Below are 17,126 nucleotides of genomic sequence, written 5' to 3'. Positions count from 1 at the left end.
AATGGAGAGTTTACCTCTGAGGGGGCGGCCAGAGATGAATCCTTGAAGAGGGAAAGCCCACTTAAAGCCAGAGCGATATAAATATTTAATATTAATTTAGGAGATACATTTAGAGATGGTGGAAGGATATCGACGTGATGCAAGTTATGTGTATTAGGGGAGCAAGGCATAGACATTGTGAATGCTGTTATGGAAATGTGATCGCTTGTCTCGCTTAAATTGATTGTCAGTTTTGAGATTCATGGTCACTGCAAGGTGGAGGTCATGACTACAATTACATTACACCATATCGTGGGAATTTTGTTTAAATGTGAGGGAGTTGGGTATATGGGTAGACTTAAACGAAAAAATATAATATGTGAAATATTTATTACTGATTCCATAGTCTATGTAGGTCTATGCAGCCTGTAGGTTACCGTCACACTTGAATTCATTTTCGTGCATATATGCACAAAATAAATACAATTGTCAGTGAAAATGCTATGAACATTCTACACACGGAGGCATTCATTTATCATGCAGCCCTCCACCCACCATCTCGCTGACTGAGGCTGCAGCCACGAAACTATAATTCCTTGCATTTGCAGTTGAAATTCTTCACAGCTGACAGGCCTGACCTTTACCAATAATGTTTGGCTTTATTGATCCATGCCTTAGTTGTATAATGCAAAACGCTTTCAATTTAAAGTATCTTGGCTATGTGACACACTAATAGAGGCAAATCAAGTTATACTGTCCTAATGGAGTCTAAATGACTTGAGGTCAGTTTTCTTATTTTACGTAATTTGTTTATGTAATTTTGCATCCAGCATATTTTACATACATTTTCTCACACATAATGTAGCCTAAAACACTCTAGTGCTGTCCTATACAGGCAGAAATTTAGAATTTTATTCATAGACTCTGAATGGTGTGTTGCTGCCCCCTTGTGGCTTTCTTACATTGCAGTTTCACCTTTTGTACCCATTGAATGTATTTTCTGCTTTGTCCCAAAACGGGAAACAAAATAATCAAACAAATAATTGTGATATGGGTATTAATTCTATTGATGTGTTTTTTCTAAATTCAATTATTATAGTGAATATTTGTCTCAGAAGCTCTTCTCATATTTCACATTTTTTCCCTCCCAAATCAACCCCACATAAAATTCACTTATTATTCCTCTTGCTTTTAAGGATTTCATAGCCTTTAGAGATTAGACATTTTTGCTATATTCTGTCTTGAACTTACTTGAATTTAATTAAAATATAACACATGTATCCCATGATCATCTCTGACTGTATTTTTATTTTATTTTATGCTGTATGATAGCTTCCATATGCTGTTGTTTCTGTGGTCCACATATTGATTCAGATCTGTATCCACATAAAATATCAGATATCAGGATTGTGTGTACATGTGCTCTCCCTGAGTGGTAGCAGCTTGTAGGAATACTTCAGCCAAACGTTAGATAAGATTTTGGTCATCACTTGATTTCCCCACAGACCATTAATGTTTGTACAAAAGGTACTTACCATGGTAATCTGTGACAAGTGACAGCATGTGAAATATCACAAGGGCCTATTAAGTGTGTTTGCAGTCTACTGATCACTGCTAATGTGAGCCAACTTTGATGTGAGCGTCTAAGTGCAACGTCAGAGGTAGTGGAAAGATCTTCGCCCTTAATCCACTGCACGGTGGAAATACGTGTGAGTAGACATGTATGCAGCACATCTACCTAACTTGAAATAACCTGGAGGATGTCACAGCTAAGGCCGTTCACAGCTGACAATATTCACATTCAGTTAGAGTAAATTGGATTGCTTCTGCTGCTTTAAATTATTCTTAATGGGAAATTATATCACCACCTAATGGCCATGATAAATACAATGAAGGGAATATAGATACATAGACAATGTCCCGCTGGGATTAATTAAGTACTCTATCTATCTATCTATCTATCTATCTATCTATCTATCTATCTATATTATAGCCCGACCATTGATATCGATGTGTTGGAGTTGATCTGAAAAATCTGATAACGATACATCGGCACATAAAATACAAAACATAAACAATTTGAGTAGCTCCCACATCAGGAAACCGGAAGTTGTCAACCCTTTCGCGTGCCATTGCGCATGTGTATGTCTCTCGTGTGTTCGACCTCTACTACAAACCGGTGAGAGCTAACCTCCTCTGACACAAACTGTGTTTGCGTTAAATATAATAGTGGCGCTCCTGTGGAACTCGGTATTTTTGTAGCTCTATAGACCACAGCACTGCTCAGCTCTTCTGATTTCCCGACTAGCTTGTTTTTAGCGACATCGTTCGATTTGCAGCTAATCTTGACCTTACTTGTATGTGTCCACTTCACTTTGCACACTTTGTACTTTCTTATTTAGCAGACAAGTTACAGAGCGAACCAATTGAAGTTGTTCATTGTCGTGTTTCATGCATTTCTTTCTACAGGCAGCCGACACTGCATCAACGCCAGCTCCTTTGGTTGACCTGACCACCACGTCCCTTCGTAATGTATGCCTGTGCTAAGTTCGTCTCCACGCCCTCTCTGGTGAGTCTGCACGAATGAATGGAGATAACGGCTACATGTACTTTGCAAGGGTGTTTAACCATGCCTGCTGATATCATGATAGTTTGTACAAAGTTGTCAGTCTGTGTTAGGCAGCTATAATGTCGCCTGCTAACACTGGCACTCCGCTATGTAGCCGTCTTTGACCCTCTGCTAAAGTCAGCTAGCTAGCTGCTAGTGTTCTCACCTGCAAGGGCGTCCTAGCTTTGAACATTATCAGAGAAAACCCTCAGCTGATCCATTGTATCCCCGTGTGGAACAGTTTATCTGCCCTTGTGAAGCTTATATGAATCAGTACCATTTAAAGGATATAATGTAGTTCATTGAGAAGCAGCCGTATTTAAGTTGAAAACTGAGCTGTTTGAGCAGATTTAATCCAAAAGCAACACTATAATAGGTCACTGTTGGCGTTGTCACTGCTGGATTTTAGCCGTATTTACTTTATGTCACCATATTTACTACAAGCTGAATGTCATTGTAGATGAAACCACATGCTTTCAATGCAGTCTTGGACAGAATAGATGCATTTCGAACCAAATTAAACCTATACAGACAGATATCAATAAAACACATCTTATCAGAGCAAGACTGTCTCAACTAAATGAGTCTCTTTTTTTTTCTTGATACAGGTCCGTGCTGGATCTCGGGTTCTGTACAGACCACTCTCTGCAGCAGTAGTCTCAGATGCCAGGAAAGCAGAGGTATGCAGTTATCTGTACTGGGAATCATAACTTTATTGAGAAGTTGATAGAGAAGGGGAGCCATCACGGCTCCATCAATCTTTTTTTTGCTATTCTCACATACAAATAGAGACTAGAATAGACAAATAAAGTACATTTTGATGCAAGGTTTTAACAGCAATATAGTAAGTATTTGTGAAACTTCCTAACATAGTTTAAGACGTTTAAAAAAAAAGATTTAAAAAAGTGTTCCATCTTACCCATAGCTAATACAGTGCTTAAGAAAGGAGGCCCTAGGCTGAATATTATAACATTGTTTAATGTAGCTACTCAACATAGTTACACAGTTTTACACTGGCAGGTTTTTACGTCTCCAAGTACAAAAACAGACTGGTAAGGTGATAGGATTATAAGCTAAATGAAGCAGTATGTGAAGTTTACCTTTCTAAAGCTGCATTCATGTTCACTTTTTCAGTTTTTGGAGAACCTTAATCAAGTACATAGTAGAGACAGATTCACAGGGAGAAGTTTTAAGTATTCAAGATAAATGCATAGAGTGGACCCGACCTGCATGTTTGAAAGTAAAACCTCAGCAGCTAGTGAGGAAACAAAAGTGACTGACATTGAGCAGCAACACATAAAATATCAGCAGGGGTTCCGCTGATATTTTATGGTTAATTTATGCAAAGAGTCGCCAGTGAAACATCTACTGTCAGAAAAATGTTTAGTGCTGCTTTGTTTTGTACTAACCTTACTTAATTTTTGTGTTTCAGACTGCTTCACTCCTGGCACCACAGACTATTGTAGCCTCCCAGCAGCAGGTGGCAGTGCGGGGATTCCAGACTAGTGCTGTGAGCCGTGACATCGACACTGCTGCAAAGTTCATTGGAGCAGGAGCTGCCACTGTGGGAGTGGCTGGATCTGGAGCTGGAATTGGAACGGTGTTCGGTAGCCTTATTATTGGATATGCCAGGTACTTTAAACACATCATCTGTCATTTTAGAACATTTTTTAAATCTCCCACCTGGGAGGGAATGTTGTATGTTTCTATCAGCACTGTCATAAAAAATCAATTAATTTCTGTTTCAATTAGTTGAACGGATATGGTTTTGGCCAGAGAACAATTAATTAGGTTTTAGTGGTTCATTGCACCTGAGATTTCTGCCATTAGATGGATTTTTTTAGGAGCAATAGCAGTAACTAACATGACACTCACAGAGGCACACTTGATTCCAAATGTTTACATAGTCAAGAAATAAATGTAATTTAAGTTAGTAACATGTATTACGTCCTTCAATGGGAACCTTGGAAGACACTGGGATTGTCTGCTCACTAAAATGTCTTGGCAGTTGTACTTTTAACACTTTGTACCTCCAATTTGTCTCAGCTGCCTCTCTCTTTCTCAACAGGAACCCCTCCCTGAAGCAGCAGCTGTTCTCCTACGCCATCTTGGGCTTTGCTCTGTCTGAAGCTATGGGTCTTTTCTGTCTGATGGTTGCATTCCTTATTCTGTTTGCCATGTAAACCAGTTTTGCTGTAAAGGGATACATCACAATGTAAACAAGAATCAGCAGTCTGAGATGCCCTTGAATGGCACGATGATTTCATCTTATCGTGTTGCTTATTCTTGTTCATTGGTGTTTCTTAAAAGATTGTGAACCCTCTGATGTATGAAACTCTGGCAAACCCATCATTTTAATGGTGGTTTTGCCATTATATTGTATATTAAATCATTTTTTTTGTTAACAAACATGCAACCAATAACAGAAGTAAAATGTTTAATTCATCATGTGTCTTTGTTCATTTGTAAATGGTAGTGGGGTGTTTTTATATTCCAAGTGGCAGAGGCACTGTTTCTCATGAAATAATGGTAACGTTACACTGAATGTAAAACCCTAATGGTTTCTTTACTATGACGCAGCTTCACAATAACTAACCATTAACAATCCCAGTTAATTCACTATATAGCTCATAGTCTATTACTGTTTAAAGCTCAAATGGACCCAAAATGATGGTCAACAATGTAGTTAATCTGACTACTCCAAAGCCCCAGTTAGCTGATTTAATATAGCTAGCTAAATTTGAATTAACGTTACCCCCTTTGGTGACCCCACACTGCGTTCCCCTACGTAAAACCAAAGGGAAATATTAAAACTTAGATTTACTTTACCCGTTGTCCACCGGCAGGTTTTATCATCAAACGGCATTTTCGTGACTCCAGAGATGCCCACCATCTGCCAGGAATTAAAAGTGTTTGCCCAGGGCGAAACTAACGTTTGAATCAAGATTTTTAGCGGATTCTAGGAAAGAGGAGGACAGTGGAGCGGTACAAACTGGGGCAAATCTTAATTGAAACGTTGGTTTCGCCCTGGGCAAACATTTTACCATCTGGGCAGAGTAGCATGACGTTTTACTGTTGTATACACTAACCACTTAAATAATATCCCAATACTGAGGCCGCGACGAAAAGAAAGCAGCAGTTAGTCAGGTGGAACTATAGAAACACAGTCAGAGTTGAGGGAGGACGGGTTTGAGCAACGTACGTGCCCCTGACGCTTACACATCCATAGGCTCTCGAAAGAAACTCTTCAGTTTTGGAAATTAATTCGGACATGTCAGTTAGGCAGTAAAAATAGAGAACTAAATGTTTAGGTGTATGTCCTCCGTACATCACTTATACTGTATGTGGAGGGTAATTTCCTCAAAAACTCAAAAGCTAACGCCGACACCTTTGTTATGGTTGTGGTGGTGTAACTGTCACACGGGTCCCGAGGTTGTTTTACAACTGACAGAGCAAAAAGGAGCCCCCAATAACCAGGTAAACAAACATTAGGGGATGCTTTTGGGGATGACATTGCTTGTATTTTGTCTCCTTGTCTCATTGTGAAATTACGCACTTAACATCTAGTTTATCTCTGCCCACTATAGGGAGAAGTAGGAGTTACCTTAACTACGATATACTATAAAATGCTTGTTAGTGTTTAATGAAGAAGAATTTAGTGCCGCTTAAGTTCAATAGTAATACAGTATTATATGAAAATGATTGCCAACTACCTCTCTTTTGGCCCAGTTGTAGTAGGTCATTTAATCTTGTATGGTTTATGGAGCTGTCATGTACATTTAGCCATTTAAGCTCTATACCCAACTATACTTGGAGAAAGAGAACATTTCCAACAGGACAGATTTTACACTCAATATCCACCAGGGGTAGTGAGTGTACAATACACCAGACAGCAGCTTTTTTTCCAGCCTGAATTTAGGAATTTAGGAACTTAAAGGAAAAATCCACCTTAAATTAGAATGTACATCTTACTCTTCCGGTGGTTTTGGTCAGTAAACTGTTAAGCTGGAAATTGGAATATCAAGACTTGAATTGATTTTTGGATTTGGTCAATATTTACTGATGTTTACTCTTGAGTTTAGGTCCAAATGATTTTTACATGAATAGGACTTCCAACATTGAATCAGAAAATGTCCCTGTAACACTAATCTGAGTGCTGTCAGAGTTTACTTTAAGAACGCTTCCTAGTTTCATGCCTCTCTAGGATTCATCTACAGATCAGAATTTCACTACAGTCTGTTTGTAACAGGTAACAAAAAGACGCCAGAAAGAAAGATCTTCATGTCAGCTAGTTCTGGACTGCTTTGACCAGCAGTACAGTCAGGAACTTGGAGACTTGTGGGCAGATACAAGGTAAATTCTGTCTGAAATAATTATTACAGCTTACACACAAACAGCGTCTGTACCCTTCCTTCACTGGGTTTGCTTTTCTCCCGCAGAGCAGTGCTCCTGAACCCTCACTCTTGGCAGTATGGGGTCATGCTCAACCGCTTCAGCGCTGTGACAGACATCACACGGATTCTCCAATCACAAGGCTTTTCCACATTACTGCTGCAAACAGATGTCTCCACGGTGCTATATAATGGCCCATCAACAGTGGCAAATTCTAAATACCAAGCAGGAAAAGACTCTCTGTTGCCATCTCACTACATGTCCAAGTGCCCTGCTAATGACTCCCATCGCCAACCTGACAGCACCTGTCATGCGCTCGGTCAGGACCTTCAATCAGAGCTTTCACACGGTTTGCCCCGTCCTTCATTACAATGTTACATCCACCCATATCCACTGCGGTTTCCCTCTCAGGCTCACAGGCCTGGCCAGCTGAAGCAGTACTACCTCCTGAATGCTGCCTCCCTGCTTCCAGTGCTGGCTTTGCAAGTCAGAGATGGGGAGAAGGTTTTGGATCTTTGCTCTGCCCCTGGGGGCAAAGCCTTAGCCATGATGCAGTGTGCCACCCCAGGTAAAATCAGTATTTTTAATGGACTTTGTAAACTTTTATTTTATTTTTATCACGCAAAGAGACTGTGGATTCAGTATTCGGTAGTTTTTAAAACAAATCAGTAGAGGATTTAAGAAGGCTAATATAACGTAAATACTGCTGAGTGTATACATCACTTTGCAATACATTTTAAATATAGGCATTTGGTATTTATAAAACTCAAAAGTTTATTTATCAACTCATATAGTTAATAAATATTGATGGGATGTTGACAGCACACCAAATTACTTTCCAGGATATGATGTGTTTGGCAACAAGAGTTCTTCACAAAAACATCTTGTTGAAATGTGTTAAGCTTTGTTTTAAAATATTAAAAGCATACTTTGCATGTAAGTTGTTGCAGTTGAATCTAAGTAATATCTTTGTCTGTGAATAGCCTATTTGCCTTGAATAGTGGTAATAAGTAATGCTGCTCTATGTTATGTTCCAGCACTTCTCTGCTGTAATGAACCAGACCCTCACAGACGGGACTGGCTGGCAAAAACCCTGGAGTCTTTTCTGCCTCATTCACTAAACAGCAGAGTGATTGTGTCTGCACAGGATGGACGATCTTTTGGCCAAAGTGACGCAGGAACATATGACAAGGTGGGGAGAGTCATGTTTTATGGCAGCATGTAACTGAATTTTGCTGCATTGTCCAACAAATTGAGGTGTCACACTTTTTTTGTCAAGGCCATGGTTAGAAATGAATGAGAGCAGCAAGCCTTTGAACAGAAGCTAATACACCCAGCGGAAAAGAAGAGAACCGTTTATTCAAAACAGGAGCCAAGAAGAGACAAATGGCTGGGAGGAATCAAAGGACTCAAAGTGACTGATAATGAAACAAAATATTGAAAAAGGAAAGCACAGAATGAAAAGGTTGAGAGTAAGACACAGTGTGAACAAAGACTGAAAGGCAACAAGAGTAGTACAAACAGACAGCACAGATTCAAGCTGTATTTCAGGCTGTGGTATGGCTTTGTGAAATTTGCATAGAGGACAGATTTGTGGGAAGATTCTCAGCTGGGGTGTAAAGTTTCAGAGGCAGTTCCAACGTAATTTTCTACACTGGGTTTCACCCAGACTGACCATAATTTGTCCCTTGATAATAATTCAAGTGCTGTGGGGAAATTATAACATGTACCTGGATTAATTTACAGACCTTTACTTTACGTCTTTGACCTTTACTGTCTCTCACTGCTCTTACACTCTTGACCTCTCTGACTCAGACTGAACCACTCACACTTCTTGCTCTCTCTGTTGCAGGTTTTAGTCGATGCTCCATGCTCTAATGACAGGAGTTGGTTGTATTCTTGCAGCAGCCAGCAGGGGGAGCAGAGACTAAAGGAAAGAACCAGGCTGCCTGCGCTCCAGGCTCAACTGCTTAGGTAAGCCTAAATAAATGCCTGCAATGTGTCCAAACATCGTGATTAAGTGGAAGTCTTAACAAAATAAGAACATTGTTTGGTTAAGATGAGGAATCATAAAATATGTGTCTGTGTTTTAAATGATATACAAAATAATGTAAACACTATGGAAGCGTAATGTATTGAGAAAAAAGTGTTTGCTTGTGAAAAAAAATCCGCTCTGTTTTTCTGAGTCCTGTGAGAAGCTCTCACCTGCATGGAGTACTGACCCTCCAACAGTGCTATACTGAGGTGTCTGTGCAAAGTCGATAAACTAATAACAATACCATGCATATTACATACAGACAAGAGTATCTCCCAATGTCTCAAATACACACCAAAATAAAACTGTATTAAACTAAACCGGTGGGACATGTTTGCTTCCATGAAATCGAACTCTCAAGTAAATGAGAGCTTCTCTTGGGATTTTGAAATATCTCATTAATTCAGAGCAGAATTTTTTTTCCATGAAAACTTTCCTAAGAATTCTGAGATAATACTCTCATTAATTCAGAAAAACAAGGGCAGATTTTTTTTCCCATGAAAAATTGAAAAATTTTCAGGAATAACAAAGGTCTGACAAACTTGAATTTCAAAACAACAGAAAACAACTAAAGAGAATTTCATGCAGGCAGTATCATAGCAAAATTATTTAGCGTGTTGAGGGAGGAGAAACTTGACATGTATATGACAGACATATACAGTATACAAGGGATGACAATTAGTATGCAACTTAATATTAGTAATAATTCATAATTTAGTCCCTTGCCATGAAGTACAGTATTTTCCTTCTCCCTGCAGGTCTGCACTGTCAGCGGTGCGTCCAGGGGGAGTTGTGGTCTATTCCACTTGCACACTGTCCAGCTCTGAGAACTACGCTGTGGTTGAAACAGTGCTGAATGACTGTCCTGAGGCTGAACCTGAAGACCTGTGGGAGGAGATTGCTGTTCCTTTATCAAAATACTTTGCATTCAGTGCTGCTCACCCTGATCACGGACAGACACTTCACAAGCCATCCCTGCAGCAGCAGAATGGCACTGTGTCCTCTTATCACCACAGATTCAGCATTTTAGTGGTTCCTCAGCCCGGCAAGACCTGGGGACCCATGTTTTTGTCTCGGATTAGAAAAAAGAAATAGTGTGCATCCTCGCAGAAAAGATATGTGGAAACAAATGGCTAAACAAACATACACATTCCCTTGATTGTAGTCTCTAAATTTGAGGGGTAGTTAGAGAATGAGAGATGACATTACAAGACTTAGCACCACAGAAGCCCACATTCAGAATCTCCATTCTCCAAGCCTTAAGTCACTAAATCAGGCTGCACTCATTAAATTTGGATTACCTCTTGACTTAAGTCACTACTGAATTGATTTAAAGTTTCCATCTGAACACACATGACTGACATGTTTATTGGCCTGTGTTTGTTTTTGAATATCTAAGTTCCATAACACTAATGCAAATGTTTTCAGACTTGACGTACTCAACAGGAGGCTAAATGTTTCCTGTCTGAGAGATTAGTTTAATAACTGGGAAGAGCAGTAATGACATAATTAACATACAGTTTCTCTTTCTTCATTCCTGCTATTCCCTCCCTGCATTGTCCTATTCTGAATTAACACGTGCTGTAAGTGTCACTAGAGGTAATCTTAAATCTGTCACCATACCTCCCTTCAGTGTGACTGAGAGGGCGGTATCATTTCTGAAAGTGGCTCATTACCTGGGTGGACTGTTCTTGTGTCATGCTTGAGTGAAAAGTAGACGCTGTTTCATCGCAGTGTTGGAGCTTTTCATCAGACTGTGATTGCTCAGGCCAGAAGCCGAAGGTGTTATGAAAGTAACTATAGACAATAACACACAAGAATTCATATATTTTTACCTTTTGAACATAACAGACTGTCAAAGTACGCTGTTGCAAAGGCAGTTATGTGTGGAAACCCTCATTTCTTCCTCCAAAAAACATACGGCTGGTGCTTCTGTGCGACCATATGAGACCGATATGATTGCTGAAATAGGGAAGCTACAAGAGCCGCGCACCGGTTTCATCCAACTACCCCGCGTGGCCATAGACACAAGCATTATTGGGTGCATTTATATGGCTATTTTTATTGGCTGTCCTACTTTTGCTCCACTTCTGCGTGTCTTTGAGAAGTCGCTTCAGTCTCTGATATGAGCACATCATTACACCACCACAACATCAACACAACTTAAAAGTAGCGAGATGTGGAGATGAAGTGGGGCTTCATTGAGGTTAACCATGTTGCTGACCTTTGTGTGAACTCTGGTTTGTTGATGTTCCCCCATATTGCAGTGTTTCCTCAAGGGGAGAATCTCTAAGCAGCTTTTCCTCCACTTCAAAGGGAGAGAATGTAGGCCTGCTTTGCATAATCAGGTGGGGAACAGCTTTTTGCCAGAGAGGCAGGAATTAATTTGTGCCACCGCCAGATGTAATCATTAAAACTCTAGTCATTGACAATAAAGGAGGAGGAGGAGGAGGGGAAATAGAGGAGGAATTGTAGAACAGTACATAGAATGAAACAGACGTATGGAGCATATGATGGTCCTGAATGCCAGAGGACACTACAGCTAATCTGGCCTGAGAGAGCCATTTTTTTCAGTCTCGTAACATTCAGCTCTATCTCTCTGTGTTTGGACAAGTTAATCCTTGCTTCTCTTACCCCTTTATTTTATATGTACATTACTATTTTAGTGGTGTACAAAGTTGGAAAAAAAAAACACAGTCATTCAGGCAGCTATATATGTCAGTCAAACTGAAAGCCATTTAGTAGTTTGTGTAGGCTTTAAAGCTCCACTCACGGCCTGTAAATGTACTGTATGGTTCAGTCTCACTGCTCTCATTAACCCTGTTTCCAGCAGCAGGCAGCTGTTTTCAGCTAAAAAGCTCTGAAACCCAACACAAACAGCAGACAGACAAAGTTAGCCACTAGCTGGTGAAGAATTCTTAATGTTTGTGGGTTGATTTTTGGGTACAGTATTAAGTACATATATTTTCATGTACAGGATCCTGTCTAGAACATCACTGACTTAGAAAAACATCATTGTTTCTGCTGCTAAAATCCAAGATTCAAACGGCAATAATCACGCTGTCAATCGATATTTTCCCACTTGTGAAAAATGTTTGACTTGAAGCGTTTGACACTGAATGTGCTGGACAGTTAACAAGTGGGTCTATAGATTTAGTACCTTTTGGGGTATCCATCATTCATTTCAAACGTCACCATTTGTCAATATTCCATCAGTGGAAGTGAGTAACCAGGACTGCTGCCCTTGATTGATTGTTACGCCACTAATCTCTGAGGAAAGAAAGTCTGCAAAGAATGAATACTTGTAGAGGTCAAGTCAAACTGTTTGTCCGTGTGCACACAAAAACACACAAGCTTTGTTAATTAGGCTACAGCCTTTTCTCTAGAATAAGCGGGTGGTATTATAGAACACCAGGACAAACACACTGCTGCAAAGAATAAACAAGCCCGCAGAGAAAACCTGCAGTTGGCAGTCTTAATTAAGAGAGATTATGGACATTATGGACTCGGACTGGGCCTACCAACTGTCGTACACCTGGGATGCAATACAAAAAAAAAACATGATAAATTAGCAACAACCGTGACACCACCACCTGTGTCACTTCAGAGACAAACAGTACAACTTAATTATACATGTTTGTGTGATCCAAATGCAAAACACAACACAGAAGAAAATGAAGGGGTTTTATTTGAAGACTGACTGGATACAGGACAAAATTCCCTCTTGTGTTTTACGGCCTGGGGAGACATCAGGTACCATCAATGTCAGCACAGACGGACGATGCCAGAGGAAAATGAATGGGACCAGAGTGAAAGTGAGAGGGCAGACAACTTCAAGATGAAAACGAACACAGAAATTTCCATCCTTTCATCTACTGTTTGTCATACACAGACTCCAATGCAAAAGAAACTCTAGAGCAAGGACAAATAAAAGTGTTTGGTTTTTTTGTTTAGAGATTTAGCAGAGAGCAGTTATTCAGGTGTATTCCAGCAAAATACTGAAAAAGTATACAAGTGTCTTAGAGGACAGATTAACTTGGATAAAACTGCATATTCAAGTTCTGCATTTCTTCAAAACTTCACAGTTTAAATTAAAATTGGACTCTTGGGCAAAAGAAAAAGAAAGTCAAGAGCGCTTCTAGACTAACTGCAGTGTGGCCCCTGATAAACTACACCAAGAAGAGATGTGCTGTTGTTGGTTGTTCCTGCCGTAGACCTCTGTGAGACTCAGCAGCTGCGGGGAAGGAGACATCCATAACAGCTGCAGGAGAAGACAAAGCACAGGTCTTAACAGACTGAAGGCTGGACGGATTACCCCGGCCCGGACATTCATTCATCCTTTGAGGAAAAGACAGAATTGATCGGGAGATATAAAACTACAGCTTTGGACAGTCCTGCAGCGAAACTGGGATTTGAGAGAGAACTACCAGGTCTTTTCAGTTTTTAGTCTAAAGTCATACATTTTCTACAAATTAAATGCAAATTGGAACAGCAGATCAGTAGAACTGGGCATGAATTATGCCAGTTTAAGATGTGAGTTTTGGCTGATGACTGCTCAAACAGTGACCACTTCAACAGCGGTTTACAATCTTTTCCACTTGTGACCTCTGTGTCAGGCTACAGAGGTAGAATGATGAACAGCAAAAGCAACTTAAAACCATTCAATATTACAAAAGAAAAGATTTTAAATGTGTGAAGCAGAATTACAGTATGATTTTTCCACATCATAAAATATCTCCAAAATAATCTTGCAAATATCTGAGGTACTGACCCCTGCTGTCTCCTAAAATGTGCAGATGATAAATGAGTCCTTGATTTATTACCAGTGCCCTATGTGAAATGTACTGAATTTGTGTTTGTAAGGGAAAAGTCCATTTATGCAGCCCTTCTTACAGAATAAAATCAATAATATATACATTGTTCATTCACTAAAGATAAATGACGTTAGGATCCTTCTGACAGACGAGGACCAATGGCAGACCTGCAGAGCTGAGCTTGGACTTCAGTCAGACTTTATTAAAAACAATCAGGCCTTGAGACTTGACTTTAACTTGACTGCTGTAATACTGGACTCCCTGAAGACATGATGTAACTTGAGGCTTGAAAGCAAAAATAGTCTCGACTTTTGACCTGGTCCTGGAACAATAACAAATAAATAAGACATTGCCAGACAGGCCTTGAATAGGCCACCCCTGGACTTCACTTACTTTTGGTGCACATGTATTAAAAGGACTTGTTCTCAGCAATGTAAAACACATTATTGACACAGAGTTGAAAGCAAAATGTTCAAATGTCATAGCATTGAAGTGTCAGAAATGTCAGACCTGAGAGACTTGCAATTTGCTACAAGACTTGACCTGGACTTGGCCTTGAAAACGTATAAATAGCTCCAAACCAATGCAGCTTGGAAAGTGCAAAATGTATTGCAAAGTGTAAATTCTGGTCTAAATTCATTTTTGGCCAAAATCAAGATTCAGCTTCTTAACATGTGATTATCAACCACCCTGGACTGCTGCAGGTTCGGTTTTCAGGGGACACCATGCTTCATCATCAGCGTAACATAATTTCACAAAATCACACTCTCATTCCAATACTTCTCATATTAACCAGCTCCATAGCTGCAGTTTATGTGTATTTGATCCTACCTAAAGGAACATACACACTGAAGCCCTGAGTTAAGACTTATTTGACCCCAGCATGGATCCCTGCAGTACATGTGCCCAAGAATGAAATGTGTCCCCAGATTGAGTTGCCTCATCTCAATTTTTACTTCACTTCTGTTAAACTTCCCGACTTCAAACCTTGTTGAAGTGGACACTCCCTGAGTGAAGGAAAAGCATGAATAATAGATTCTTCACCCAAAGGAAAAAAGGGGAAAGGAAGTCAGAGGGGAGGGGTGTGAAGGGGCTGATTAAAACTGATAGATTTCATACAAATACCTTCAGTTTAAAACTTCATAAAAACATTAATAGGGGATGTTATTCAAAGGATCAAATGGTTGACACTTCCTCAAATGATGAACACATTCGCAGAGTGGTTTGAGGTGATTCAGAAATAATGGAGCCCTCTTGGAGCCTACCTTTAGTATCCTTAGAATGGATATTCAGGAGTCTATTCATCCCATTTTATATAAGCACATAAGCACTTACACATAATATATTTATTATTCATATTCAGCCGGTCGTAGTGGAATGTGTGCAGCTGTAAAGTTGAATGATGCCATCTCTCTCCTCTCAATTTTTTCACACCATTTATTTCTGTTTCGATAAAACTTGGGCAATTTGCCTTTGAAATCTGGCACTGATAAAATTACACCAAGTATCTGTGCTATCTTGGCAAGTTTTATCTATCACAATGATGCAGTTTGGCACATTTCTTTACTTAAAAAAACATGTAAACGTTTCTTGCTTTAGACTTTCTAAAACGTTTTATCTGACACGTTGTGAAACAAGTGCAGCTCCGTGAAGCACAGTGGTTCTTTGAGTTAAACGCGAACGACATCAAGCTAACATACTCACAATGCTAACATAACATCGCATTTGCTAATTAGCCCTATACATAAAGTACAAAGTATTGGATAATGTTGACCTGCGATGAAAAGTCAAAGTCAGGATCAAGAAGGGTATTACAATTCATCCAGAGGGGAATGTTTGCACCAAATTTCATGGCAATTCATCCAATAGTAAAGACATTTCATTTAAAACTACAAATGTCAACCTCATGGCGGCGCTAGAATTAAAGACAGAGGATAACCAAAATCATTAGGACTCATCCTCTGGGGAACATGAATGTCCGTAGAACATTTCATGGCAATCTATCCAAAAGTTGTCGAGATGCCAACCAACCAAGAAGACTGACATTGCCCTCCATAGAGCCATGCCGTGGTTAAAACATTAGTCATTGGTGCAAAAAAGGTGCTGCAGCATTCTTTGAAAACATGTTCACTGCAGGCCTATTTCCAATTAGCATGACTCAGTAGTCAGGGTGCTGACCAGACAAGTTCAATGCCTGCCTTGTTTCAAGGGTTTCACAAGGCATGCAGAAGGTGACACTGAGGCCAATGCAGCGCATAATCTGAAGTCAGCAATAAGGCAGGTGGCAGAAGGGAAATGTCTTCTATTTATCCTCCCTGTCGATTTTTTCTTTACCTGCCTCCCTGTCCCTTCTGTGCTTTCAGAACTTGCTATTCTCTCTGTCTCCTTGTCGCTGGATGACTTTTTCTCCCCCTTCGCCTGTGTCTATGTATCTGGCTGTCTTTCTCTACCCCCCCCCCCCCCCCCCCCACCCCCTCTCTCTCCCTCCCAGAGTCAGCCTTTGATCTTGCCAGTCCTAGCACAGAGGTAGACAGTGATGCTGTATAGCTTTTCTCTGCCTATTAATGTCTTAACTCTTGCTCTGCCTTTTGCAGGAAGTCTACTGAGACATATTTTCCCCACAGCGCACGGTCTAATGACAGGCCTGGACACCCTTAATCACAATCATGCTGTGTGTGTGTGTGTGTGTGTGTGTGTGTGTGTGTGTGGTTGTGAGGAATACAGCAAATTGAAATGATGTAAGGAACAGGTTTAAAATTCATATAAGCTGAAATAAATGTGGTGACAGGACACTCCAGTGTCCTTATCAATGACAAACACACCAAATCATAGCCAACTGTTTGTTTTCATAGACAACGCATAGCACACAGTGGCCAGTTGTAATCTGATGCAAATAATCAATTTATGGCATAAGATACTTAAATAAGATATGCTGAAAATATAATGACACTGAAAGGAAAAACATAGAGGGACATTATGTAGATGTAAAAAGATTATCATGTAAGCCATTATATTAGTGGCGAGGACAACATATGAAGGTATCATCTTGGATGGAAATCTGCCTAAATATGTCATCCTGAACTTTAAATCATCAAGGCATCATACCATCCTGCCAAAATTTTGAATCACTATTCCTCAAAGGAAAAAAGGAGGAAACAATTTTGTCGATGACAATAAAGCAAACTGGTACATTAAGATGAATATCCTTTGTGGTGGGTGCCAAGATTGCTTTCCTGGTGTCACACACAAAATAAATAATATCAAGAGAGCTCAATTCTCAGAATGGGAAGAAGTTAGA

The 17,126-nt window shown here is 39.9% G+C and overlaps 2 protein-coding genes across 3 annotated transcripts; both read left to right on the top strand.

Annotated features, from left to right (window-relative positions):
- Positions 1–2,082: 2,082 nt before the first annotated feature.
- LOC139294152 (ATP synthase F(0) complex subunit C3, mitochondrial-like) lies at positions 2,083–5,032 on the top strand. Of its 2 annotated transcripts, none has more exons than XM_070916002.1 (5): positions 2,083–2,158; positions 2,449–2,548; positions 3,196–3,267; positions 4,020–4,219; positions 4,656–5,032. In XM_070916002.1, the coding sequence occupies exons 2-5, from the start codon at positions 2,510–2,512 to the stop codon at positions 4,768–4,770; spliced, it is 426 nt and encodes a 141-aa protein (XP_070772103.1). In that variant the 5' UTR covers positions 2,083–2,158; positions 2,449–2,509; the 3' UTR covers positions 4,771–5,032. The 2 variants fall into 2 exon arrangements, with proteins under 2 accessions (XP_070772103.1, XP_070772185.1); XM_070916084.1 differs by lacking the exon at positions 2,083–2,158 and adding an exon at positions 2,170–2,336.
- An 873-nt stretch (positions 5,033–5,905) lies between these two features.
- Positions 5,906–10,677, top strand: nsun3 (NOP2/Sun RNA methyltransferase 3). Its single transcript, XM_070909354.1, has 7 exons — positions 5,906–6,064; positions 6,837–6,940; positions 7,027–7,159; positions 7,319–7,547; positions 8,017–8,171; positions 8,832–8,953; positions 9,773–10,677. Exons 1-7 carry the CDS (start codon positions 5,930–5,932, stop codon positions 10,107–10,109), a joined length of 1,215 nt encoding a protein of 404 aa, XP_070765455.1. The 5' UTR covers positions 5,906–5,929; the 3' UTR covers positions 10,110–10,677.
- The last annotated feature ends 6,449 nt before the right edge of the window (positions 10,678–17,126 follow it).

The sequence above is a fragment of the Enoplosus armatus genome, chromosome 1 (assembly GCF_043641665.1).
Source record: "Enoplosus armatus isolate fEnoArm2 chromosome 1, fEnoArm2.hap1, whole genome shotgun sequence".
Taxonomy (NCBI): domain Eukaryota; kingdom Metazoa; phylum Chordata; class Actinopteri; order Centrarchiformes; family Enoplosidae; genus Enoplosus; species Enoplosus armatus.
This window is presented reverse-complemented; position numbering and strand designations above follow the sequence as displayed.